General features: G+C 41.9%; 1 protein-coding gene across 8 annotated transcripts; it reads right to left on the bottom strand.

The window, feature by feature from the left end:
• Positions 1–560: 560 nt before the first annotated feature.
• C2H11orf87 (chromosome 2 C11orf87 homolog) lies at positions 561–27,965 on the bottom strand. 8 transcript variants are annotated; one of them, XM_063148978.1, is made up of 4 exons: positions 27,618–27,877; positions 26,738–26,862; positions 19,532–19,630; positions 561–6,390 (listed from the first exon to the last, which is right to left on the bottom strand). In XM_063148978.1, the coding sequence occupies exon 4, from the start codon at positions 6,240–6,242 to the stop codon at positions 5,766–5,768; it is 477 nt and encodes a 158-aa protein (XP_063005048.1). In that variant the 5' UTR covers positions 6,243–6,390; positions 19,532–19,630; positions 26,738–26,862; positions 27,618–27,877; the 3' UTR covers positions 561–5,765. The 8 variants fall into 8 exon arrangements, 3 of the variants coding, with proteins under 3 accessions (XP_063005048.1, XP_063005047.1, XP_063005046.1); XR_010026723.1 differs by lacking the exon at positions 561–6,390 and adding an exon at positions 14,666–18,875 and having other exon boundaries at positions 19,438–19,630; positions 27,618–27,965; XR_010026720.1 differs by lacking the exon at positions 561–6,390 and adding an exon at positions 14,666–18,875 and having other exon boundaries at positions 27,618–27,965.

Raw genomic sequence — 27,965 nt, 5'->3', positions numbered from 1 at the left:
GAGCCTCACAATGTGAGTGACAGAGCCAGGAACAGAATTAAGGCACTCCTTTAGAATCCCAAATTCACCCCACAGCCCTTCCTGTTTTTACTGTATTATAGAGCTAATATTTTCACCTTAGAACCTACTATACTGGCTCCTTGTTTGCAGCACTCAAAATCCCCTGGGATACCGTTTGAAAAGTTTTAACCTGTACCTGGTCACTGAACTGTATAGTAAGGAAAGGTAAAACAATAAAACCAAAGCATGTGTTTTATGGAAGTTCTTTCTAAGATTTTAGATTAAAATTTTCCTTGATTGGAGGTGGTATGAGAAAGAGAGGTCAAAGAATTACTGTGAAACAACAACAAAAAGTCGACATGATTTCATTCTGCTATACAATGTCAAAATTCTTCCTGTTTATGTTATGTATTTTGCTGTATTTGCTTTAAAGTCTTTGTCCTCTTAGAAAAGTAAGATAATGAACAGATTATATTGCTCCATTTCAAGGAAGGAAACAACAAAGAAAAGCCAACTGGAACACCGGATTATATAAATAAAGGCAATCTTTACTGACAGGGTTCTGATCCAAATATTTATTTATTTCCTAACTCATACAAAATTGATGCTTGTAGAGGTATTAGGTTAAAAGGGTTGGAAAATTAATTCTTCTAATTATCCACCGAGAACATATAGTACTGATGAAGCAATGAAAACCTCTTTGACTTGAATAAGAAATACATTACACATAATTTACAGAAATAAGATCTAGTGTCATATAGAAAATGACATTTCAGAGCAACATTATCAGCAAGGACTTCGATACTTGTCTCTGCTGCGGCTGGAACAGGTCGCCCTTCACCCAGGTCCATCCAGTGGAAGGGGAGGCTTCCCTTCCACAATCCCGCACAGGAAAGCCAACTATTTCCATTGCCAGGCATTTCACCTGTTTGCTTGCCAGTCACCTCTCTCCTCAAGGCTCGTACACCATCCAGTTCTTGTAAGATCGTAGCACATTTTCTACACTAATGAGTTCAGCTGGATTCAGGCCAGAGACCTAGATGTAAAAGACTAAAACCAGAAGGAGGCTCTGTTCTACTAGAAATTTATTTTGCAATCAGATGGAAAACTTGGCTTAGGGGAAAAAATGTTGGATACCTGAAAGAGATGAGTAAGTCAATCCTGGATAAAAGTAGTACTAACTTTTATAATAAATGAAAGTGCTATGAAAGGTTTGTATATGTGTCATGCCAAATTCTACAGAGATGAGAAATGTAATTAAACAGTATCTAAGTTATTATAAATTTTGCTATTTACAGGAAAGAGGAAAAAGAATATTTCCTACATAATTTGTCATGGTTCCCTTCATATCTTGCATACTTATTAAAATGTAGGGTTTCAAGTACCCATAGAAAACATATGAACGTGCAGAGAGAATAACCACAAGAAAGGAAAAAAAGCAACCAAATTCTACAACTGGATTTAAAATAATTCAGTCCTGTATAAAGAGTCAAATCCTGTTCTTTTTTCCTCCCTATATTAAAGTTGCACTCATATTCATAACAACAGAAGAAAAAAAGCACAGTTGCTTCATAACACTGGACACGGCTTTCCAGAAACAAGATAGCAATTACTCAGAAATGCTATGGAAAACATTAATCACAGAGTAACTTGCTATTTACATTAAAGATGCAGCCTCTAAAATAAATTTTAAAATTAAAAAAAAGCGCTTTTTTTGTCATAGGACAGTTTTGTCAGTAACGTGAAGTCTCTGTTCTTTGCTTTCTGTCCAGCATTTCCTTTGAGATATATATCTATAAACTTACAGATATACATCTGAGAGAGATGTATCAAAAGTTAAAACATGTCTGGATGGAGAGCCCGGCAAATTTTATCTGAAGCTACATTTGCAGTAGACAAACCCCCAAAGAAAGAAATGCCGGAATGATATATTTGAATGAAATGACATTCCCTGTCCGCGATCCACGTAGGAACCGAAGCGCCTCGGTCCACAGAAGCAGAGCTAACAGGAGCAGTGCAGGTTCCCCAGTGCCACCAGGCAGTGGTTTCCATCCTGTGGAGACTGCTCAGGAGCAGAGCAGGGTCAGCAGTGGTGATGTGGAGAGCTGTCACCCTCCGTGTGGGCTACAGATGGGATCCCAGTCCCTCGGCAGTCGGCACAAGCCACTCCTGCTGATGCCAGCGGGAGCTGGATGAATCCCCAGGCAGCAGCGGGCTCTGAGGACAGGAGTGCAGCACGAGGCATCGCTGATGCTCCAATGCAGTCCCATCACGTTGCTCATCAGCTCTGCTCTCACGAGGCTCTACAAAAGGAGTCCCTGCTGTCGTGCTTCTTCCAGGGAACAACGGCTGAACTGGACAGGAACTATTGAGCCCCACAGCACTTCTTATTCTAACACATGCAGGATGCTAGTGGCCAACCAGCTCCAATTCAGAACCAGGAAAATCCAGCTGCAGGATTTGCCCCCTAACAGAGCAAAGACAGTCTGTGCTTCCATCAGTCGGCACTCAGCTGCCCAGTCGTCATTGTCACTCGTCGAAACCAGTGCAAATTCACAGGAAAAAGAACGTCCGCATTGAGAGGGTAAAAATCCTTCCTCATGTTCGAGAAAGGTACAAGCATTTACCCAGCATCTCTATCAAATATCGTAGAAAAGGTTACACAAAAATATTTAAATATATGGATACAGATACATAGATATTACACTTGCATAAAATATGTATATTCAAAACCCTTTGGGCAGTTTCACATTTAGCTGAAAATGTATGCTTTAGAAATATGAACAATTTTCTACTCTTTTCTAGTTTAAGTAGGAGGGGAAAGAAGCATCAGCCTTATTAATACTGAATGCTAAGTGCAGAAGTTTAGCTGTAGCTGTAGGGTTTTGAAGCAATTGATTTGACAGAACCTCCAAGCATAAACTCTGTTTTAAAAATCCACATCTATTCCCTAGATTGCTTATTGTTTCATGAAAATGAAAACCTACGTGTCCTGCTTGTATCAGCTAGATCTCCTGAGACCGTTCAATTAAACCTCATAAGCTTGCTATACCTCAAGATAGGGCTGTGTACTGGGAATATGCATGAACCTTATTGCAGTAATTCTGTGTGATAATAGGAATTTACAGCTTCTCATATCTTGTCTAATTTAACTTTAGAAATAAAAAACCTTAGATGACACCACAAGAAGCTCACAGTTCTGCAAAAATTAAAGTCAGTATGAAATTTTACTAATAGACCATATAATTTACACAGATTTACATAAATACAGAGATATTAAAATATTAAATCAAAGCTAATTAACAAAGGATAGAGTTTTACATGATAATATTTTAACTCTAGTCACACTTTCGCAACTACTTTCAGTGGCATGAGATTATATAAATAATACATACACCTGTATATCCATAATATATATATATATAAAGATATATATATCTATCTCTCCATCCTTCTTTTTTTCTTCAAAAATAGGGCAATTTTATAACTGCAATGAGATGTGACAAGCAGTACACTTCTGGGGAATTATTGCATGCCTTGAGTGCATAAGGCAGAAGGAAGAGTATCTGACTTCAGACACTAAAGAAGTGGAATCATCAACCAGAAACGCACTGGAGTGACTTGGAACATCTTATTGCTTTTATAAAACTCGAAATTATACACTGTTGGTTTGGGATGGGGCGGGGGGTGGTTTAAAGGCACAAAATAAAGGGGAAAGTAATACCTCTCTGTTTAGTGGAGATCAACGGTCAGGAAGCTCCATCAGAGCTCACTGAACACTCCTCATTGTCCTAAATCTATTCCCTGTGGTGCAATACTGTGCCGCAGTTGCATAAGGAGGTTAAACACAAAAGTTCACGCATCCTTTATTAGGGGGAAACAAAACAAAGCCAATTTCCTCGCCCAGCAACAACGAAGTAGCCATTATCAGCAAGAGCCAGCCGCAAACACCCCTCGCTCAGCGGCACACACGGCAGCTCTCCACACCAACCTCAGCAGGTGGAGCGGCTCCTTGGGCTCCCTGGTACAGCTCTTCCCTACAGCGATGGAGGCACGGATCCAAACTTAACAGCAATTTCCCATCACACCAGGAAAGATCAGGAAGCGAGAAAACTGGGTGACAGAAATACTGCCGTGAAATCTCTGCATTTTGGGGGTATTACAGGAGTATGGAGGACTTTTGCCATTCTCTTTCCCAGTTTTAAACTGGTTAACGACATTCACCCACAGATTACAGCTCCAGACCTCCTGGTCTACGTGTCTGGGATTTTTTCAGTCAGACATCCTGGCAGACAGAGCATGTCAGAGGAGAAATACAAAGAATACAGAATATTAAAAACTGTGGGCTATTACTATATCCTCAAATCACTTCAAATGATGGAACAGAAAGAAAAAAAAACAATAAATCCCTCGGGATCACTTTTTCTCTGCTGCAATTTTAAGATGTTAGTATGCACAGTAGAGGGCTGCCTCTGCTACCATATCACACTATATGTTACAAAGTTTGGATCTGGCATGCTGTTAAGGCACCTCCAAGTAATGGTCATTGATTTGATCACTAAGCAAAGACGCATTTTCTGTACACCACACTGCATCCTCCAACACACACAGCACCAGCAGCCACTCACACCCGCCAGCCAGAGACAACAAAACTCCCTATGCTTGCTAGGGATAAACTACACCACTTCACAGCAGCCACTTCAAAAATCTGCCAGGGTTTGGGAGTGGATGTTTTCAACTGCATTATTTGTTTCCCAAGAGAGGACATACGATAAAATTAAGTGTTGTCTGTCACTAATTGTCTACAAGATTAGGAGGGCTGAAAATACACATCAGCCTAAAAAACTAGAAGCAAGATCTGTACTGCTGCAGGATTCCTTGCTGGGAGACAAAGCTGTAAACGCAGGCATTCAGTGCAGGGTGCCTGGTGCAGAACTGGATTGTTTCAGGACCAACAGCAGGTACAAAGACAACCTCCCCCGGGAGGGCACAGGCAAGTTACTGCACCTTACCCCTCCCTCCCACACAGAACAGTACAGGGTTTGGGTTTCACGGGTCATGGCATGGGGAAGGGGATGCTTTTCAAGATGAAGGGAGCTGATGGGAGTGGAAAGCTCAGGCACCACTCTATGGAGACATCTGACTCCATCCTCCAGATTGTGAGCGGGTCACTCAGTGCTGCAGCTGGGGGCACAGGGCCGTGGGGTCGGAGGGTGCTTGCAGTTAAGCCCAACTAGGGGTGGCCATTTCTATATCAAGCAATATCCAGTTCTGGAAAGGAGTGAGAGGGGTGGGACAACGGCATAGAACCCAGCACAAAAGGAGAGACCACAGTGTACCATCAGTCTGCTCTGACAGAAGGGTCCCAAAGGCACCCACCAGACCTGCCTCTACCCCCACACCCCAACCCACACCATGTAACAATGACACAGGGCACAGTGGGAATCCCAAGCGCAGTGGGAAACCCAATTATCCCTGTACTTGGAGTAATAATGTCCAGAGAAAAGGGACCCCCTACCCCTGACCCTCTCGTGCAGGTGGATGACTTGATATTGAGTAGCTGTGTGCAGCTCCTTCTCCAGTAAAAAGATGCATCCTTTCCTCACACAGTCAATGAGAAATGCAATGTGATCTGTCATGCGCTTGGATCATGGGCTTGTTCATTCATCTGAATTAGCAATGTTTTCTTCTTCTTCGGGGACTAGAGTAATCACTCAGATATTTACAAACATCAATCAGAGGTTCGCGAGGTCTCCCCCAAACCATCATGACAAAATCACCGTCTGCAGGAGCCCCACGCCAGCTGTGTCCAAACAAGCCTGTGCTTGCTGAGAGCTGGGGGCTGCCGAGGGAGAGGAGCGCTGGATCTCTGAGTCCTGGGGGGCTCTTCCCAGTCGGCTGTCTCTTCCTTGGGGTGCCTCTCCCTGCACCACTGTCCCAGGGTGCTGGCTGCTGCTACTGCTGCTGCGGGCACAGTGGTCCCGTTCATACTCCTCCTGAGCCTTTTGCATTTTCCGCTTCTTCATCTTCCTCTTGTGGATGTGGAAGGTGGTGAGGGAGAGGAGGATCAGGCAGAAGATGAGGGTGACCAGGACAATTAAAACCACGGTGGATGAGAAGGACTGAAAGAGTTGACCCACTTGCGTGATGCAGGTGCTGCTGGTATTTAAGGTGGCAGATGTCCTGTTCAGAAGACAAGGCGGCAGCGACAGCCTCAACTCTTTGGAGAGCTTGGCACTCATTGAGGAGGCTACGGAAGATGAGGATCTTCCTCCCCACTCCGAAGACGTCTAAATCTCAGTCGGTGTCGGGCTGCTGGCGGGCGCTTGCTGGAAATGCCCGGGATGCTGCCGGCTCAGCCTCTCGCTCGCTCTGAAGTGCCCGAGCAGCCTGCAAGGGGAGCCGGACACATCAGCGCCCCGAGGCACCCACCCTGCGCAGCTCCCCCGCCCCAAACCCGGCTGCGGCAGCCTCCGCCCCGCTCCGAGCGGCCCCGGCTCCCAGCCGGGACGGGGCACCGCGCCGCCGCCCCGACCGCGCCGATCTTCGGCACCGCGGGCAGCTCCGCCCGGCCGCTCCCCCAACTAGTTGCGGCGGGAAAGGCAGCGAGGGAGCGGCGGCCGGGTGCCAGAGCCCCGCGCCGCGGCTGCTGCCGGAACCGAGCGGGTGCTGCCCCGCCGTGCCCGAGCCGCCGCCCGCCCCGGAGCCCGCCTTACCTGCGCGGCGAGGGAGCCGCGGGCGCTGGGGGCTGCGGCAGCGCGGAGTGAGCGCAGGAGCGGAGGCACCGCCGCTTCGGGGAGCGCCGCCCGCAGCCGCAGCCGCCCCGGCCGCTGACGTCAGGGCCCGGCCCGCCGGCCGCCGCCCCGCACGGCCCCTCACGGCGGCGGCACCGCCCGCGGCCACGGCCCGCCGCACCCCGCGGCCCCGGCCCGCCACCGCCGCCGCACCCCGCGCCCCGCACCGCCCGCAGCGCCCGCGGCCGCGCAACCCCCGCCCTCGCTGCCCACCTCCGCCGCCGCGCTGAGCGCGGCCCGCAGCCCCGTCCCCACAGCAGCCGGACGTACCGGTGCCAGCGGCACCGACTGCAGCCAGCCCCGCCGCCCCAGGCACGCAGACGCGCCGCGGCCAGAGCGCCCGCACCGAGGCACTCCCGGCGCCTTCAGCCCGCGGTGCCGTGTGCCCGGCCGCCAGCCACGCTCGCACCGCACCGCGCCCGGTGCCGAGCCCCCGCCCGTACCAACACCCCGTCCCTCCGCACCAGTCCTTGCTCGGGGAGGCTGGTGTCAATCTCTGGGAGCGAAGCTGTGCCAGGGACTCCTGGTGGGAATGTGTGTGAAAACTTGCCTTACCAAGGCTAAGTGCATCGCAGGCGCTTTAGTCAAGAACAAACAGGTATGGGCTGCCCGTTAATGCAGTTAAGCCAAAAAACAGATGATTTCTAAACATAAAAAATCTGTTATTTGAAAAGTTCTTTCAGAAGTGCTAACAGGGCAGAAAAAATAATTACCATTAGAATGGAGCTCTTCACATTTCCAAAAGGAATAAACTGATGTGGTAGTGTCTGGCAACATGGGACAAGATCTGATGGACAGGAGCTTCCATGTTATGTGCTCTGGACTAACCCCATGTGCTGGAAGGAGAGCTGCTATAAAGCTCTGGTGTAAGTTACAGCACTATAAGGAGAAACAGAAAACATCCATCCTTTCTAGTGGCTAAAAAGCCTGGAGGAAAATCTGTACAGGGTAAGCTGTGACATGAGTTGGAAAAATCTTCGGTAAAGAACAAAGATACGTTAGATCTGCTGACCCTGATAGCCAAGAACCTTTCACAAGGGTGGACAGAAGCTGACTAGCTGAGCATTTAAGCACTTTGCTGCTTCAAGGCAGATTTCTTTTGTACTGTCTTTTGTCTCTGATAAGTGAATGCACCACAGCTTGTGAAATTTGGGCAGGCCCAAATTAACTCTATTAACTCAGATTGTTCTGGAGAAAGATTTACACCACACAGAATTGACTACATTGAAGACGTACGCAGAAGAACTACATTGGAATTATCCCAACCACTTCCAACTTAATGCTTCCTCTAAAACCAGAGGAATAGGGGTTTCCATTACTCCTTCCCCTCCCCAGAATAGTACAGCTTGCTGCTGGAGAGGTGCTGCATGGAGAGGAAAGACATTCAGTCCAGTACTGAGAGACAAGCCCTTGCGCACTGCTTGTCTCACTCAGCTCCCTCAGGTGCACAGCTGGTGCCATTGCTAAAACTCCCCTGCCCATGCAGTGGGGTTGGACTCAGTGAGTGTTAAAAGTCCATTCCAGCCCAGATTATTATATGATTCTATGATTCTCAGCCCAGCATTCCTTGCACTGATGTTCAACCCCTCTCACACACACACATCCATACCCTCACTGGCTTTCTGCCTGTACTTTTTTTCTTCCTCCTTGCCTTCCTGCAATGTGCACATCTGAGGTCTGCATTGATCAGTGCTCTGTACTCGCTGCCTTACAGGAGAAAACAACCACCACAGGCTGAAACAGCACATCAATCCTCAGGCTATTCCCTCTTTCTTCCCACTATTCTTTCCAAAGCTGCAGCCGAATGGGGGACTGCAAAACAGGGTGAGGGGCATGGGAACCACTCATCATGGCCTGTGCCACTGGAGAATGCTTTGATCCTGCACAGAAGCAACCAAATTATAGAGCAGAAGTGCTGTGCTCCCTGACCAGGCTCCACTGAATACTTTAGCCTAAACTGAAAGTGGGAAAAGGATAGCATTTAATCTCAAAAACATGTGCAAGTTTGTTAAGGTGCAGTAGTTCATCTGAGACTGATGATTAGAAGTTGCTAGATGATAAGAAATAATTCATTTTTAAAAACCCAAACAACAGTATAAGAATGGCCTTTTGCTCAGAAAACAGTATTAGGAGATATAATAAATGTATGAAGATACCTTAGAATGTTAGCCCTGTTTATGGCAGAAATAACCAAATTAGGGATTGGATAAAGTTCAAAACCAAGAATTTACTAACTTGAGATGTGTTTATTGCAAAAGTGAATACCTAGGACTACTTATTTATTGCACTAGAATATATGACTATGTCTTCAGCATTTACATGGTGGGAGAGGCAACACAAAGCTACTGCAAGGTAAATTACCTTAAATAAATTAAAAATCCTTTGTGTATTCATTTTACCTGTTGTCCATTGCCTTCAATTATTCACATTATACCTTGCTCCTAGGATTAGAAAATAGTGAAAATATGTCTTGTGTATTAGTATCATAATTATTCCAAGGTTTTTCCTAAACTGTAGAGAGTGAAAAATGGATTCAGGGAGGGGACAGTAGTATAGACCTCAGCAAATGTTTAACTCCTTCCCTACTGTCCCAGCCCCTTCTTTGTGTGTTCATGTACAATTTTGCAATATTTATGCTTTAGATAAAATGAATGAAAAGCAGAGATTGTTCTTGCTCTTTCTGGCAACTAATTTTACAATGTTTAACAAGAGAGTCAGAAGAGAAGCATTGTAAACTAAAAGGGAAATAACACATACCTTGGTATTCTGGTTCACATTGGCTGTGAGCCAACCAAATGGAATACCCATGAGCAGAATACAGAAAGTTTCAGAAATTAGGGGGGAAAAATCTGTGTTGTTATTGTGCATTAGTCCTTTGCTCTGATTAACTATTATAATTATATTTAAATATATAAATAAAAATATAGATGATGCAGTCATGAAAAACCCTTACTTTATCTGGCATGAAAATAAAGGGCACAATATCTTCAAGAGTGCCCTCTTTCAAGAATAAATTGGTCATTAGTTATAGTGAATTCAAGCATACCTTATAAACAGTATGACATTTATGGGGATTAGGTTTCTGGCTCAAACAGGATTGGCCACTGTGTGATAGAGGACATTATATTAAGAGGATAGATTTTGAATTTTACAACAAGGTTTGTACTCATTAGAACCTTGATAACTCCCAGTTTTCTCTTGATTCCCATTGTTCAGAAGCAGACAGCATACATACTTCTAAATCCCACAAATGGACTTTCATACATGAATATTTTAGTCTATAATTAGAACAGTTGTTCTTGCAGATACTAATTCCTCAATCCCTGTATTACAAGGCCCTTTTTTCAGTAAGGCAGTTGCCTAATGAGATAACCTCTGTGAGCAGAGGCTGTTCATGTAAGTAAAGGTTTGATGGTTCAGGCCCTTGCCTATTAATGGCCCTTCTTGCAAAAAAATTTATTGTCCCACCAGTGTTTAAATTTAGCACTTGATTGCATGTAGAATAATGCATGATCCCCTTTTCACCAAGATTGATGTCATCATTTGCCTGCCAGACCGAGCACTCCATGAATGCCAATAACCCTGGCAATAATCTGCTATCTCCCCATGGGATTAAGGCCATCTGTGTGGAAGTCTTCCAGGACTTTACATACTCCCACTACAACAGGTGAAACCCAGTAATTTAAATATGGTTTGAAAACATAGGACTGTAGATAGAATGGATTTTACCACTGAAATAAAATAAATTTTTCTTTCATATGCACTGGTAGGTCAGTTAAGATCCTGCAAAGATGCTAGAGGTGTCCTTCAGAGATTCTGAGCTGGAATAGTTTTACTGTGGCTGACAATTCTGCTTCCCAGGCTACCCAGCCCAGAAACAGATATCCTTTTTCTTTCTTTCCCCCACACCTCTTGGAAGAAAGTAGTCTGGGTGATATGGGCTCACAATTTTTTCAGTTTCAGGAGATGATTCTTTATGAAGCTTAAGGAAAATTTTACATATTCATTTTCTATTCTTACTTTTGAAAAATATTCTTTTCTTGTTCTGGTAAAGAAGAAAACCTCCCACATGTGATGGTGAGAATTTAAAAAAGGGAAAAAAAAGAATGCATGTGATGCCGACCGAGGAATGTTACTGGGCTTTTGCAGAATTCACCAGGGTGTTAAATGGTTCTAGGAGTAGAACATAGATCCAGACTATGAAGAAATTAGTAGACAACCTTGAGCTTGCCTGACCAAATACACAGATCTAATTATAACATCAGAATTCTAGAGCTGCATGTGCGTACATCTACTAATGCAAAGTAGATCTGAGTAAATTTATTGCAAAGGGAGGAAAGAAGGACAATATTTTAACTGTAACTATGCACTAAAAATTCACTAAAATTTACTTTATTCATTAGCCAATAATTTTAGAACAGCAGGGTCAGAGTAATGACCTTCCACATTTAATATTTTTGCTTTTCTTAATAGTTCACAGAGTTTTCAGGGAATTTGGAGGAGCAGACTTTGAGTATATATTTAAATAGAGAGCATGGCTAGTGGTTGGTGAAACATCAGCTAACTGTAGCAGGTTATCCCATGGGCCAAAGGCAGAGCAGTCCTCACCGATGTTGGTGTGATCCATCTGTAAATGCACAGAGTGTGGAACAGCAACACCAAGAAAGGGACACTGAGGGTAACAGCCTGGCAGCTGCTGTCTGCAGACAGAAGGCTGGGAGTGAAGGGATTGAATTTGGGATTTTCAGCTCCAGGCAGCATGTCTCAGCCTGAGACAGGAGATTTTTCTTGTTCATTCCATGCACATAACAACCCTCCCTCTCCCCATAATATCCTGGCTTGGTTCCAGGGAGGAAATCTAAGAAAGCTGGGCCATTTACCTCTAGCTCTACTAGAAAAAAAATCCATCCTCAGTCAACTCCAGCTCACTGTGCTCTTCATCAGCAACACACATAGCTCAAATTTTGCCCAAGGCCTTTTATATATATATATATATATATATATAAATTTTTTTTGGTCAACTACTGTGTGATGAAGGAAGTTAGCAGCACTCATTATTATTCTGTTCTGCTGTTATCATCTCCTGGGCCCTGAACATCCAAGGGATCTTGGTTTTATCCCCACTTTTCCACTATTGCAATAGTAAAAAAATCTTGATACCAGCTGCTGGAAATGCATTTTTCTTGCATTTTCTTGCGTTGTTGCACAGCTGAAAGTCTTTGTGGATAGCCTTATTCTTTCAATTTTTCTGTCACCTTACTTGTAGCCCGGATTTTAACCACTTGTCTAACAAAATTTTGAATTAAGTTTAGAAATTTTATTTAAAAATAAAATTAATTTTTACTAGCTTTGTAGCACTTCAGCTTTTTTCTTCTGAGGCTGTAGTTTGAGGTGGGGAGTGAGAATATTAATTTTTTAATTAGAGTATCATCCCAAAACTTCATAAGCACAAAATTTCTTCATGTCCATACCTTCTAAACTAGGACCAGAAATGTGAAAGTCCTATTATATGAGGTGCTGTGCCCTGTAGTCAAATCCAGCCCAGGATACAAGCACCTGCTCATGGGAAGGGTAAAATTAAGTGTGTCATTAAGTGCCTGTTGGATTGGATGGAGCACCTTGCAGCAGCAGCCCCTCACAGGGACTTCTTTCCCTCCTTCCCAAAAACCCGTGTGTCAAACAGAGCTGCCCAAGCTGCAAGTGCCTCTCCCATGGCAGGAGCCCCCATCTCTGAGCTGCGTGATCACCTTGTGAAACAGAAAAGGCTCCGACACACAGATGAGCTCAAGGTTTCCCCTCCATTGTTCCTGGCATTTACCTGCTGCCATGCACAATGTGCTTGTGAATAATCCTTTTGTACAAAAATAGCATTGTTTCAGAAGTGCTTATTTTACCAGTGGTAATCAGCAAGAAAGCAGTTGTTTACTGAGATTTCATTTTAAACTTGCTTCCTTCACCACTGTGTTTATTAGACTCTGCTGGAGAACCATGTAATCTTTTATTACTGGGCTCTTCGGTTTTCTCTCTGTAGCTTTCTGCTAAGTTTTATTATACTCTTTGCCATGTCAAGTCTGAAATTAGACTGGAAACACATTGGGAAAGCAACTGAATGATCTGATTTTAATCAAGAGGTGCTCTGAGAGAACATAAAACTCTCTCCAAAATAAAATAAAGCCAACTGGAGCATCTGGAAATAAGGAGAAAATATCAATGCAATAAACACTCAACAAAGTTGGCCAGTTTTTTTAAAGCTCTACAGGAACATGTTTGGATGTAGTAATGTCCTTGCATGATAGCAGGAGGCTGATTAGCTGTTTTGTACTCCAAGAAAGTATTGAAACCATAACTTTTCTTTGTGTGCTTAGGTAAGACTATGCCAAGGAATCCTGTTTCCTACTTCTTCTGACCTTCACACTTCAGCAGTTAAAATTATGTCTCTAAATAATTGCTATGGTACAAATATTTTTCCTTGCCTTGAGGAGCCCAGGACCAAAACTTAGCTAATCTACCTCTCACCACCTTTGTGGGTCACACTGGAGAAGCATCAGTGTACAGAGGAAAAGCTTGGAAAGCAAAGGGAAAACTGAGTTGACAGATCAGGGAAGGCTGAATTTACAGGGTGGGCGAAATCTGGCAAAAATTAACGTTTTTATAGAAAAATGCGTTTTGTAGAACTAAGAAGTGCAGGTGGAACATAGGAGGCACAGCATAGAAGTGACAAGTATAAATAGCTATTATTTGAGGAGTAACGTATAAGTGAGAAGAGAGATTTCAAGAAATTGAAATTGCATAACTGAAAATTATACAACATAAAAATATAATTTGTCATTTCAGTCAGAGGCCTATGCAGACACAGTGCTATATGTGGTTTCAGCTGCTCTAGTTAGAGAAATATGTAATAATTCTTATAAGAATACACATTTGAAAATCCCATAAACTGTGATAGCATGAAAAAACAGAGAAATGTTAGAGTATTTCTCAGCTAGGCAGGTATCATCTGCCACTATCAATCCTATGTCTGTCATATTTACTCCACAAGTTTGAGGAAGAGGATATTTGCCACAAAGTGTGTTTTAAAGGGCATAAACTCTCAGGAACAGGCACCAGGAGAATGAGATGTCCTCCTAATGAGGGGAAATGTTGAGACACAGCAGAGATGGGATAAAAAGCTGTATTATGTGAAGTCCTTAGGGAAAGAATAAGAGGAGAAGGGAAGGGAAGGGAAGGGAAGGGAAGGGAAGGGAAGGGAAGGGAAGGGAAGGGAAGGGAAGGGAAGGGAAGGGAAGGGAAGGGAAGGGAAGGGAAGGGAAGGGAAGGGAAGGGAAGGGAAGGGAAGGGAAGGGAAGGGAAGGGAAGGGAAGGGAAGGGAAGGGAAGGGAAGGGAAGGGAAGGGAAGGGAAGGGAAGGGAAGGGAAGGGATAGGCTGTAACTTGTCTAATAAAGTGATTGGGAGACATGGAGATCTGCTTTATGAGCAAATGAATAGGTCATTAAAGAAGAATTAATAAAAGATCAGAGTGTAAAGTGCCGACATAGTGCAGAACAAATGCAGGGAATTGTAACCCTGTTAGTATAGAAAACTGTGAAACAAATTGCACAACTAGGTTCTCTTCTCTATGATTTTCAGTTGTATACAGACTGTGTACATGACTGCTGCATCCACAACACACAGCATTCAAATCACCTTGAAAGAGATCTTGTTTGCTGAAACCAACAGCATTTTTTGTTCCATAACTGGGACAAGTAGAATGGAGCAAAGTGGGCTTTGTACTTTTATTTGAGGGATCTATTCCCTTGGAAGGATATACCTTTAAGGCAGTATGTATTTCTATGATAATTCACCAAAACCAAGTTTTGCACCTGTAGACAAGCAGACCACTGACAGAAGATAAGACTTTTACAGTGTAGTTAAAGGAATGACAAAGATAGCCTGTTATTTAAAAGAAGAGGGAGGAGAAAAAGGAGAACAATAATGAACAAGGAAGAAAAAGGGCAATGCACTATTTCTAAACAATCATGTTGTAATATTGAGGGTCTTACACTTCTCTTAAGGGAGGACCGTGCTTTCACTTCTCAGAGTATCTTCAGTTTCTCACAGGACTGCACCTTGTGGTCTTCTGAATAACCACTCATGAAAATATTTAATTTTTTATTCTCTTTCTTAAGACATTTGATTACAGAGAAACAAAGGAGTGGGGTGCTGTCAGTGGGATGTTTTGAAGCTAAGCTATTGTTTGAGCCAATGCAATGATTAGATTGCATTTCCAGATTAAAACAGTTCTGGAAAAGGAGAAAATAAGGTTAACTGTCTAGTTTCAACTGAACACATTTGTGTATTTTATACCAACTAAAATGTTCTGACTAAAAAAAAATAGACAAGTGGCTTTAACTTAATTTAGTAATTGCATATGGTATTTTCACATTAGAAGAAAAGACTAATTAATAACAACTGTTGTTTAAAACCCAGCCACTTTACAAAAGTACATTTCTCCATAGATTTCCATCATGGTTTTTACTATGACTAGATTAGGACACAACATCAATACCTAAATACTTCATTGCTCAATAGACTAAGCTTCATTTGAGCTGTTCCAGTCTATTATTCAAATTGTATAATATTAAAATTTATTGATAGGTATTTAATTGGAAGATGACAGCATCTCTTATTAGCTACCTATACTGAGACCAACAGCTGAAAAATATCAGCATGAAAGCCATACAAACAAAAATCTTTGCTGAGATCTTACACTGAACAAAATCACTTCAACCCACAAATTACAATCATGTTAGTGAGTAATTAAAGCAAGGGACAAAGTCAGGACTACAATATTCTATTCCCAATTCAGCTACTGACTCACAGTGTGATTTGGCTCATTTACCACCTATAAAATGGAAGATGAGATAATGATAATGACAGGGATAATAATGCCTACATAAAAGAAGTGCTAGGAGTCTTAATGTTTGAAAAGAGTTTTGAGATAGGGCTGCTATATAAACAGAGATTATAATTAACAAGGGACTGCAAGCTTGCACGATTGGTACGTTCTTTGGGATTTCAGAAGCAAAGATAGGTGAACTCTGTATATCTGAGTCCTCTATTGTAGGAGCTTATTTGGGAAATTATGTTTCACAGCTGCCATTACACTGTATTGGAGCCAGGCTTTTAAGAGGTCCTAACTATTTGCCAGTCATTAACGCAAGAAACTTTAAAGGCAGTTCAAAATAATCTCATCACCGTGACTTCTGGCTCCAGCTTGTCGTATTGTATTCTCTTCTTAGTAGAGATGTGTTACAATGCATTTGTATGAAAGACAGGAGAACATGAGCAGATGAACCAGGAGAAAAGGTTCAGTGCCTTAGTGAATGCTGAGTGCCTGAGGCATAGGTGAGCTTGGAGGTTTTCTTATACTATAAATCCGTGCCACCAAAGTCCTGAAAATGGTCAAACACAACCCCAACAATCATTTTCCTGATCAGTTCAGACATCTGCTCTGGGCACAACAATATTCTTCTGTTGTTGAAAGCCTTTGAAAATAATGGGTTGCATTAGAGCAGAAACCTAGTAAAAATATGAAAAAGAAACTTCGGAAAGGTGAAGTCTCCCTTGCTGAAAGGCAAATCAAAAAATAGCTTTGGAAAGATAATATACTCAACAAAAGTTATAATAATAATGAGAAGCAGATGTATAGATTATAGAACTTTGTAGAGCACAGCACAGTATCACTCTGTAAAACAAGCCAAAGGCATCTGCAAAGGTACATTGGTCTCTTTTTCTTATATAATCAATTAGATGCTTTTAATAAACTAAATCAGCTAAGAAAAAGAACAGTCTGTAAGTAATCTTTGTGTGCAAACTAATTATTAGTGCAGAGGAGCAGCAAAAACGTCTTTTAATAGCTTGTTTTGTAGGAAAAAAATTGTACAGGACTAGATTTGTGTAAGGCTGGCAGACTGCAGGAACATGAAGAGATAATAAAGGGGTATTGTAGGTATACATTTTTCTGAAAGATATTCCAATGCATAACATTACCAATCCATTTCTATTTCACACCAAAACATGGAAATCTCTCAGACCTTCATGAAATTAAAAATCTTCTAAGTAAAGGCTATAAGAAAATGGTTTGGTTCTTCTCAGCTAGTTATGTTTTATTATCAATAATTGGGTTGCAATGTTAGAAGTCCCCATTGAGTCAATGTCATGATACTGAGGCATTAAAGAGGGATCATACTTTACGAGACCACAATCCTATTAAAGGTAACAACAAGGTAAAGTGATTTAGCTAAGGCCACAGAAAGGGTCAGTGGCAGAAGAAGAGCAGTCCCTGGACTCCAACATTTGCAATGTACATATGGAGCATAAAGACAATGCTTTCAGCTTAAATTGGTAGGCTACTGCAAACCTGAAGAGCTTAAAAAGCCGTAAATATCTTTCATTTAATCTAGCTGCCCTGCCATGTTAGCTTTCATTGCCCCACTTATCTCTGTTTGACCATGTCTCTAGTGCTGCATCATCCTTATTTCATATCTCCATTTTGTTATTTACCATTTCAGAGTTGAAGAACAGTTAGCTGGTGACAGGAATAACCACAGGGAAAACCCAAGAAAAGTTATGGGGAAGAAAGAACAGGATGGGCACAAAGCATGTCACTTAGTGTTGCAAGATTTCTTACTGCTGAAAGAGTTCACTTTGTGACAAAAAGTCCAAAAAATGCTCACATTTCTGTGGAAGCAGAAAAACATAGAATGCTGCAGTTTTCCTCTTAAAAAAGATTGAATAAATGATCATGTGTCACTGAGTAAGAAAGACTGGGAGGAAATTCATGAAGATTCTCTTCTGTAGCTGCCTTTTAGTCTTTTCTGAACATCTATCTGAAACACTCAGCACCATTTTCAGCAATAGCCTAGATACTGCTTGTGTGAGGGTTGTTTTTCTGTCCTTAATTGAGCAGAAAGTATGGTGCATCTCTGATTTGTTAGTCACATTACTGGGGAGCAGGATATTGGGAGAGAATTCTGAGGACAGCAAGCGGGATAAACCCAAACAGAACTGACATAAAACATGACATGTCAAACACAAACTTCTGTGGATGGAAAAGAGCCATTTGTGCTGTTGTACTAAACACAATGTTTACCAGGATTTTTGCCCATGGAACACTGAGAGGACCTCAAATCTACGTTGATAAAAGCTACAATTCCCTTATTTGTACCCTTATTTACAATGAGGGTTAACATCATTTGCTCCTCAGAACCCCTTTGAAGACTTTTGAAACACTTTTGTTTCTCTGCATTAAAATAACTTTGATGGGCATTGCTTGCAATAAGAAGGAAATTGTTTCTTCTCTTTCAGAAATGTTCCAAAACCACCAAGAAAAGCTGCAATGAAGGTTTTAGAGACTGTGGTTAGGCTGTGTCCAATGCTTGTTTCATGCTGTATTGATCCTGGCACTGCTCTTCTCAGCTTAGAAAATGGTAGATTTCCTATTTTTCAACCTCATTTTGCCATGACCCTCCTGAGGAAAGCTGAGTAGGAGGCACAGAAGTGTGTGTCAATGGAGAGTGTTCATTTGTGAGGGTGGCTGGGCAGCATCCAAATGAGCAATATTTTATGATATTTTATATATTTTACTTTAGATATTTTATAATATTTTAATTAAAAATAGTCAATATTTTATTTTTAAAAGCCTTACAGAAGATTCACTGCCTCTTCTTTCTCTCCAGACTGGTGCTCTCCTTTTGCCTTACCGCAGCTCAGTCATTAATACCTGTCTTGCTTTAAGCTTCATTCACTTTCTTCATATTTGTTTTCTTCAAGCTTCATTCACATTCTTTCTAGCATCCTCAGCAGGCAGCTGACCTGACTGCTTCCATTCTCTTTTTCAGTGTCAGTATCTCCAGGAGTTTCCAGGCCTTCTGTGATCCCAAGTCCCTGTAATGTGGATGGGAGAGCTTTGTAGGCTGGGTGTGTCATGTGTCCATCACTGGATCTCACACACACTTCAGTGGTAATCTCTCCATTCTGGAAATTTCGTATCTGAAGCCTAGGACACACTTCTTCAGATTTGGGCTGTAGAGAAATAAGGTCTGTGGTTTCAAGACAGTGGAGTCAGAAGGTGGGAAACACCAATCATGTAAATGGCATATATGCACTCAAGAGAATTTCTACAGCTGAACAATGCGTACATGGTATTTTATAATTGGTTTGGTGTAGGTGAAAGATGTCCTAAAGTTCAAGAAGAAGCACTGAAAGCATTGGCTACACAGCTTCAGATTCCCATGGTGACTGGCTGAAATACATTCTTGGCTGCTTGTCGGGTATCAATGCCAGCTGCCTGGGGGGCTGCTGAGCCTCCAGTGCTGCTCTTGCACTTTTAATTACCATTGCCACCACGGAAAAACTGTTTGGCATACTGCTGCCTAAGTGACTAAGGACTCCAAGAATGTTCACACATTTATTCTTCAAATCTAGCAACTTTCTTTATTGTGTGAAAACTAAAGCATTTCTCCTATTTTTATCTCTTTGCAAATGTGTCCTGGGGATCTATTCTGGCCTGGGTTTCTTCCCTCAGTGACCCCCTCTGGCTTCTGAGTCATTGCCCTGCAACAATATCAAGATTTCAAATGAGCAAATGAGCACAGTTCTCACCACCATATTCTGGTTTCTCCATCTTTGGTTTGCACTGCCTGCTCATCCCTCATATCCTACACATAAGGCAGATTTCTCAGCATCTTTGACTTACTTCCTTTATGGATGGCATTTCTCAGGTTGTCAGTTCCACATCGTCTCCAAATCTGCACATCTTGTTCTACATTTCCTTCTGTAGGATAACCGCTACCTCCTATAAATAGCAGAAACAGAGCAGCTCAACATATTGCCACTTGTCACTCTTATCCCACTGTCTCTCTCTACCCCTCTGTCCCATTTGCCATCTCTGGTTTCTGTTAGCAAACCAACTGAGCATTTCATCACCACCAGTGTTCCTTTGTTAACCTTACAGATTACTCTCTCAGTGGGCACTGAAAGCTATCCAGAAGTCCTTGTGAAGGATGCCCACATATTCACCCTGTTTCATTCCCATTTTCTTCGTTTGGGCAAGATGAGCCAACATGGCCAAATTTGAACTTCTTTTTTTCTGCCTATGCTGAAAGTCTCTAACTAAACTGTGCCTGTCTAAGTGTTCGATATTTGCCCCTCACCAGCTTTGCTGTGTCTTAGAACAAAAGCCAGAAAAAGGTTGTGCAGTTACCATTTCTTTTCTTTTGATCTTTTTTTTTTTTTTTTTTAGAAGCCAAAGTAGATATCTGTTCTCCAAGTGCAATAGGCTCAATCTTCAGCTGGCATCAGATCAATAGAGCTACACAGTTTTTAGCCCAGTAGAAGTTCTCTGTGTCTTCATCTTCTAGTACACCTATCACTGCATAATCTGAGATCTGTGAGCAGTTCATGTCACTTTAACAGGTACCACTTGTTACTGAGCACACACATGCTCACGGCTGAGCTGAAATCCAACAGGCACCAGCTTCAGTTCTGTGAAGGTGGTTTAAGTTAACACATTTTTCCTCTTACAGCCAGGAAGGGCTAAGAGCATGCACCCACACACTTGGGAAGCCTCAGCATATGAATGGTTATTTATTAAGAGGCAGGACCCAATCACTTTCAGTTAGTGCCTATATATAAGAAGCAAACTATTCTGTCTCTTCTATTTCCATTGGGAAGTTTAAGTGTACCAAAGTGCCCTCTTGGAGGTTTCTTTGACTCTGGCTGTGTTTCTTATCCTTCAGACTTTTACTACCCCAGGCTCCTTGAAGCACACATAGCAGACAGCATAAATCTTCTGTTCTGCTTTGCTTTAAATATGCTCCTCTCATAGTGCTTTCTCAGTAAAACCTTCTATTTTTGGGTACTGGAAGATACAAATGAACACCTCTCTCTGAAGTGTCAATGTCTATGCTTGACTGTGTTGCCGAGGTGACAGGAACAGGACAGGTTTGTTTCCTTTTCTGTCTGCAAATGTCAGAGATTCCACAGACAATTGTCTATAGTGGAACTGCACAACACCCCCACTGTGTGTCCATAAACACATCTACTTAGATTTTGTGGTTTCGCTTATTGTAGGTGAGCACTTTCTCTGTCCCAGTAAGAGAGAACAGGACAGCACAGAAGCCCTCCTTCTCTGCACCTGCTCCCCCAGCAAGTCTGGAGGAAACTGCTTGGGAAGCACTATGAGTGAACACATTTTGGATGCCCAGAGAATGTACTGGAAACAGGATCCTCCTCATGATGGAGAGGCAAGTCAGACCATACCCCACAGCAGAGTGAGGCAGGGGGACACTTTTTTTGGCCTCTCCAAATCTGACCTTGCGGGAGACAAGCTTGTTTTGATGCCTCTCACTGTGAGACCTGTCCACTCAGAGCAGAGCCTGGGCACCACCTCCAGACACAGCAGAGGGACAAATGGTTGAACAAGCAACGGCTCTGCTCAGCTCTGCATTTCCAGCAAGCTTAAGCTGTGGAGCACTTCATGTACACCCTGCTACAAGGATTTTCACCTTCCTTGTTCTGGTAGTAATGTTAACTCACCTGGTTAACTCTTGTCAATGTTCTGATAGTAATTTTACCAAAAACCTTTCATCCTTGTTCTAGTCACCAGCTAGAAAAAAATTCTCTATTAGATTTCAGAGGTTTTATGGGATTTACTAGGAAATACAATCATGTCAGGAGACCATGCTACCTTTCTTTCTCTAAAGATTTTTGGGATCTTCCCCTACACATGTACACATGTCATCTCAGTTATTTACATTTAAAACAACTTCTGGAGGCTCTGTATTAACTCACAGTCCTCTAGCTGTTTTCTTAATTGTTTGAATCAGTGTGGAGCCTGAAATATTTTTACCACTTTTGTTTTCACTTCTGAATACAATTTGGAAGTTATTTCCAAATGCTTGTTTTATAAGCTGCTGTTATACACTCATCTTAAAACATATCCTGTTTTATGCACTGTTGTTTATAACCTCTTTGGAAGCTGAAACTTCAATATATTTGCTGTATGTATTTCTTTGTGATGGTAAAATACATATTGTTTTATGATGCTAGGATTACTGACATCTGTTGGGCTCTAAGAAACTTAGCAAGATCAAAGGAAGAATCAGATTCTTATTTGCACAACAGGCATAGCCAGGGCTGCAGCAGTACATTAGCAGTATCTTAAATGTCATGTCTTAAAACAATCTAGCTTTCAGAGATTAGAATGATATCAAAAGTGTGGGCCACATAATCTGCCCACTGATAGCATTGATGTCTGAATCACACCTTCCCTGCTTTCGTGAGGATCCATCTAGTTTTCTCTCTGGAGAAAACAATACATGCAAAAGCACAGAAGTAGTGTGAGCAACTTCTGCTCTGGTTGCATTTGGCCCTCTACTTTGCAGCACAATCCACTTAGCTGCAAGTGGACAAATAGGGGCCAGAAAAAACTCCCAAGCAGACTTTCAGACTGAGGTAGGGTCTGGGTATGACTCTGTATTTCACCTGTAAGATTATTTTGCAAGGGTGTCTGTGGTTAATATGCACTATGGTAGCAAAGAGAGTTTATTTCTGATTTGGAAGGAGCCCTTAGAACTGCCAATTGATAATGCAAAGGAAATGTTATAGCCAGTTAGTTAACTTCCTCCTACCTTCGTTTCAACGCAGGGGAACATATCTGTGTTTGATCAGCCAAAAATTGCACACCCTGAGCTCAGATTCTGCTTTGATCTTCCTTTGATCATACACTTCCCAGGAAAAGAGAACTTGCTTGCATTTAGGGTTTGACTTCAGAACAAGGAAGCAGACACAATGAACAGGAGGCAGACAACACATTGTATTGATTCCAATTAGTAAGTAGTTCAGTTCAGATAAATATAAATATGCATGTATAAATGTGTGTATATATACACATGTATATATATATATATATGTGTATATATATACACAGATTTATGTGTAAGTGGAGATAAACATATATAATTGAAAGACCATGGACACAAAAAGGGATATTTTCTAATATTTTTGAAATCCAGTGTTCTACTGTGCTTTGGTTTACAGTCAGTGGTATATTTAGAGAATATTGTTGCAGTGTTTTCTTTCCTTGGTTGTATACCTCATCTTTCCCACATGAGGGTACAACTGAGCAAGATGTAAATTCACTTGTGGATGATCAACCATTATAATGTGAAGTAAAGCCATCCCCTTCTCCATCCTAAATGAAGCCACTGTTAAATGTGGCTTCTCAGCCTGGAGTTGTCAGAGAGCTCTGTAGTGGCCAACTGCATTTTTTGCAGTTATAGTTCTTATTTTATGGAGCACTCAAAAGAAAAAATAATTTAGGAATACAACAGTGTCTTCCTGGTTGGATGGTGAGGCAAATGAGAAGCCATGCTTCAGAGAACATCTGCCATGTCTAGAACCCAAACCAAAACACAATATATTCACAGGCACAGAGCCCCAGCAAAGCCCTTGTCCTTTCCCTGCTGCAGCTGGCACAGCTGTGGACGCCAATGCAAAGCTCTGCTTAGCACTGTGGAGCAAGAGCAGCAACACAATAGATCTCCAAGTTACTTATGCTGCAAGTCAGTGAATTTGTTAAAAACCTAGTGTTTCAAAGCAAACCTTGATTTTTCAGGTGAATACCCAGATGAGTCCATAACACCTCACACTAGGATTCTAGGACATGTAGCTCAGGATGAACTAGCTCTCCAGGCCTTCCAATATTTATTTCTCTTAGGAGAGGAGAAAGGTGTACTTCTTCATGCAATGAAGTTCAAACCAGTCGAGGGAGTCAACTGTGCCCCTTAGACAACTTCACCTCTCTACCTCAAGGCAACCTAACTTTACTTTCTTAAATGTCTGGCTAATATCTTACACCAGAAATGAGATTGTGTTTGCAGATACTTGGTAGTGGCCAAATGCACAGGACAGCACAGGGATGGAACGATGTGAGAATTGCTCTTGTGGAAATAAAACTCAAAGCATAATGTACCTTTCAAACTTAGACACAGCTGCAGAATTAGTCAAGAAGAGATTATGGGGCAATTCTAGCAGTGTTTAAATCATGTATACCCTGATCATCTTCTGATGCAGGCACATAGGCATAAGATAGTCACACTCTGGTAGCACATCCTTTGGGGACCTTTAATACTTCCTGACAAAAATCTATTGGCCATGTGAAACAGAAACAAAAAAAAATAAAACCCTAAGAAAACAAACATATGAAACAACTTATTCTTCCTGGATTCTCTTAAAGCTACTATAACATTCCTCATAAATTATCTTGCAAAATCTTGAGATTTAGAAGCAGCAGTGATGGCCACATTCCACCACATCTCCTGCACCATCAAGTGGTTAGAATCACACACCACAGGTGTGTGGAGGTGCTAAGAGGAGAAGGAGGCAGCTATGCCTTTATCTGTCCTCCTTCTGCCAATGCTGAACAGAAAAGCAAATGTGGCACTGTCTCAGCATTCATAAAAGAATGAAGAAAGTTCTTACTAATTACGATGATATACGTTTAGCTTCTAGTGCTGGAAAAAGACAAAAAAAACAATAGAAAAAGTCTTCTTAAGAAATAGTCACTTCATTTGCAGAGAATAATGCAATGATGAGCAATAAGACCCAGGATTTATAAAGAATAGATCTTGCCTGACAAAGACAATCCTTTTTTAAGGAATTACCAAATCGATGGGTGACTGGAAGACAATAAATGTAATACTCTTGGATTTAAGCCATTTTTTAAAACAATTGGTCTGATCATCCTCTGCCTCAAAGCCAGGCAGCTACACTGACATAAAACAGGAGAGCATGAGAATGGAAGATTGCCTCCAATGCTTCCCAAAATCATTCTTAAAAAGCTTGACTGAACTTGTATGTGAGAAAAAAATCTGATTTGGTCTGAAGTCTGAAAGGAAGGACCCAAACAAGGCTAACAGACAAAGAAAATAGCACCAGTTTATAGGGAGGGCATGTAAATGTTTAAGGATCGTGGTTTGGTTTTGCCTGGTGTAATACTTCCAGTAATCACAGAATTACAGAACAATCTGAGTTGGAATGAGGTAGAAAGAAGCATAAACAACATATTAATAATATTCATAGGTGTTATGCGAAATTGAGAAAAGACAAGAAAACCAGAGAGGCCAGCACCATGGGTCAGAGGGATTAATTAGTAACACAGGCCAAATTTAACAGAACGAGAATCACCTTGGAAAAATACCATAAAGGACAGGCACTAGAGAATGGAAAATTAGCTTGGAAGATGATTTCTATTAGAGGAAGGTTCTTTGATGATAGAAACATCATAAGGGCTAAGAGGATAAAACCCAGCAAGTTACTTTCAGGCGTCAGAGAAATACAGTAGTAGGAAAGGTCAGTGTAGCTTGTGCGTGTCTATGCAAAGATGCTGCAGCTGAGAGAAGCAAGAGTCATTCTCTGCAAGACTGAGGTGGAATGTGTGGGGAATATTGCTTCATTTCTAGGGAGATTTTCACAGACTACAGGGCTGTTTAAAGAACCACAGCACAAATAAGAGCATTGAGAGGAGCTGGTGCCCGAGGAGTGATTAAATTAGAAATGCATAGACTGAGCAGTGACCAGATATGTGACATTAACATTGAAAAGGTGCAATTAGCAAGCAAGAACAGAATAGAAATCGAGGCAGCAACAGGAACAAAAAGACAGCAAGAACAGGTTTGCAAGAGACCCAGAGGACTTTTCTCTCTTTACTGATTTTACAATAGGTGTAACAGACTTAACAGCTACACAGCCTGGGCTTGGCTAGAGATCCGTGCCAGGCTCAATGTGCTGAGTCTTCTTATTTCCCTCACTCTTTTAGTTGTACCTTGGGCTCAGTTCTCAGTGTCCTGCCTCTTGCTCTGATTGCCCTGGCTGTGTTCCCAATCAGGTCTCTCTTGGCATTGAACCAGATGTGCATATCCTTTGTTTGAGATACTATCCTATAACATGGAGGGCAGACACCTCACTCCCATCAGGACATATTTCCACAGGACCTGGTTCTTTCCTAGCAACATGGTACTTAGGATGGTTTCTGCATTGTTATTATTTTGAGATCTCAAGAGATTTGTCTGAATATTTCTCATGTAGTCCTAATTGAGATTGTCTCCAAGCCTATTCCCAGCACAAAAGAAGATGCAGAATTTGCAGGTAAAATTGTGTTCCTAATGAAATAAGGAATGAGAGTTTGGAGTGAGAAGAAAAGGGTGAAAGAGCAGAATTGTATTAAAATCTCTGAGAATATGCTGGGGTAAAGGAGGAATTGTCCATAAGGAGGCTGCCTATGGAGTGTTTGGCACAAGTCACTAAACATAAAGGCTGACACACTAGAGAACATGACCAAAGCATCTAGATGGAGCCAAGGTTAAAGCAGACATAGAGAATTTTCCAAAGGGTTAGGTCTATCATTGATAAGTCATGTAAAGAAAGATGAAGAAAATGCTTTCTGTTCATCCTAAAACACCCAAACATTGTCTTATCTTACTGCCTCTGTCTCAAGACACAACCTTTATGGTCACAGTACACATGAAAGGTCAAAGATTTCTGCTGCAAAACCACAAGAAGCTTCTCTTAAACATTTTTTCACTGGAAATAGCTCCCTACATCCACAATCCTCCTTTTATAGAATGAATTTTAATAGGTATCTTTTTTCTTTTGTTCCTCCTGACTGCTTCAGTTTTTTTGTGGCTTTGCCTCTGTTTTCATTTTCATGCTCTTTCCCTTCTACTGCATTATGAATTCTCATTTTACTTGCTGAAAGTTAGAGCTACTGTACATATATTTAGAATACATGGGGGTGTATGTGGATACAGATATTAATAGATACATAAGCATTACATAGCTCTCATTACTGTTCCAATATTATCAATTTTATTCACCATATGTCATGCTATGCAGTTCTCACCTTCACTAACTTTGTATGGCTGTTTGTACATGGTCCATTAAAAACACACACAAATATCCAGTATTTCAGTATTCAGGATACATTTTGGCTCATAGGCTTCTTGGCTCAAATGTGGTACAAAGAACCTGGTAATAAAAGAATATCAGACTAATGTGGCTGACATTTGCCCTGAAGAGGGAATTTTTTGATAACTAAAGCAGCATCAGCATAAAGCTGTTTTATCACATTTAAACAATGGGCAGAGACATCAGCATAGACAATCAGAAAACAGCTTACATCCTGTTCATCAAAGAGAATTCATGTTCATTTTCATTCCACAGCATTTGTCCTCATTTTTACATCATAAGGCCAAGGAAAAAAACCAGTCTAGTGCCATCCAGTACTTTATAAATCATAGCATTTGAATATTTTGTTCTATATGAATGGCTGATGTACCTAAAACTAGCACATCTTTTTGTATTTTAAAACTTCATTTTGCGTGAAGACACTGGACAGAACATGGCATACTGCCATAATAGGCAGGAACTGATGTTTTAAGAATTCAGCTCTGCAGGTAACAAGAAGTTAAAAAGCAGGAATAAATTCCCTTTTGATATCATTCAAAATCCCACAGCCAGATACTGTGTTTCATTTTGATCTCTATACACTGCACTTTCAGCTCCATTTTCTAAGGCATTATAATCATTCAGCCATTAATATTTCTCATCCCTTTCTAAACCTCACACCAGATAGAATCAGCCCCTGGGGAACATCTCCAGAAAGGGAGATGCTGTGGCAGCACAGAGCAAAGAGGTTTCCCCGGAGCACCATGCATGGTCCTGAAAGGAGGGAGGAACCAGCAGTTCCTAACCCACATCTTCCAGCAGCTGCATCCACGTACCTTGCTCTGCAGGATACAATCACAGCCATGTATCACCCCCATTAGGATCCAGACTGCATCTCTCTGATTGTCATGGAGACTGTTTCAAAGTCTTGCCGTGCTCCAGCAGCAGCAGCAGCAGCAGCAGCAGCAGAGGACAATAGCACTTGGTCTTAAATGGCTGAAAAGAAAGCAACAAAGCACAGTGTAAAAGGGAAGGACCTGTGGCTGAAATGGATGAGAGTACAGCAAGACACTCTTCTCACTGCTGCAGAGGGCTAGAGGTGTAGGTTAGGGCAACCTTCCAGGGGTGTATAGCTGTGCCTTCAAGATAAGCAGAGGAAGAGCATTCTCAAGGATAGCACATTT

Source organism: Melospiza melodia, chromosome 2, assembly GCF_035770615.1.
Source record: "Melospiza melodia melodia isolate bMelMel2 chromosome 2, bMelMel2.pri, whole genome shotgun sequence".
NCBI classification, from domain to species: Eukaryota; Metazoa; Chordata; class Aves; order Passeriformes; family Passerellidae; genus Melospiza; species Melospiza melodia.
Note: the sequence above shows the minus strand (reverse complement) of the source record. Positions and strands in the feature narration are given on the sequence as shown.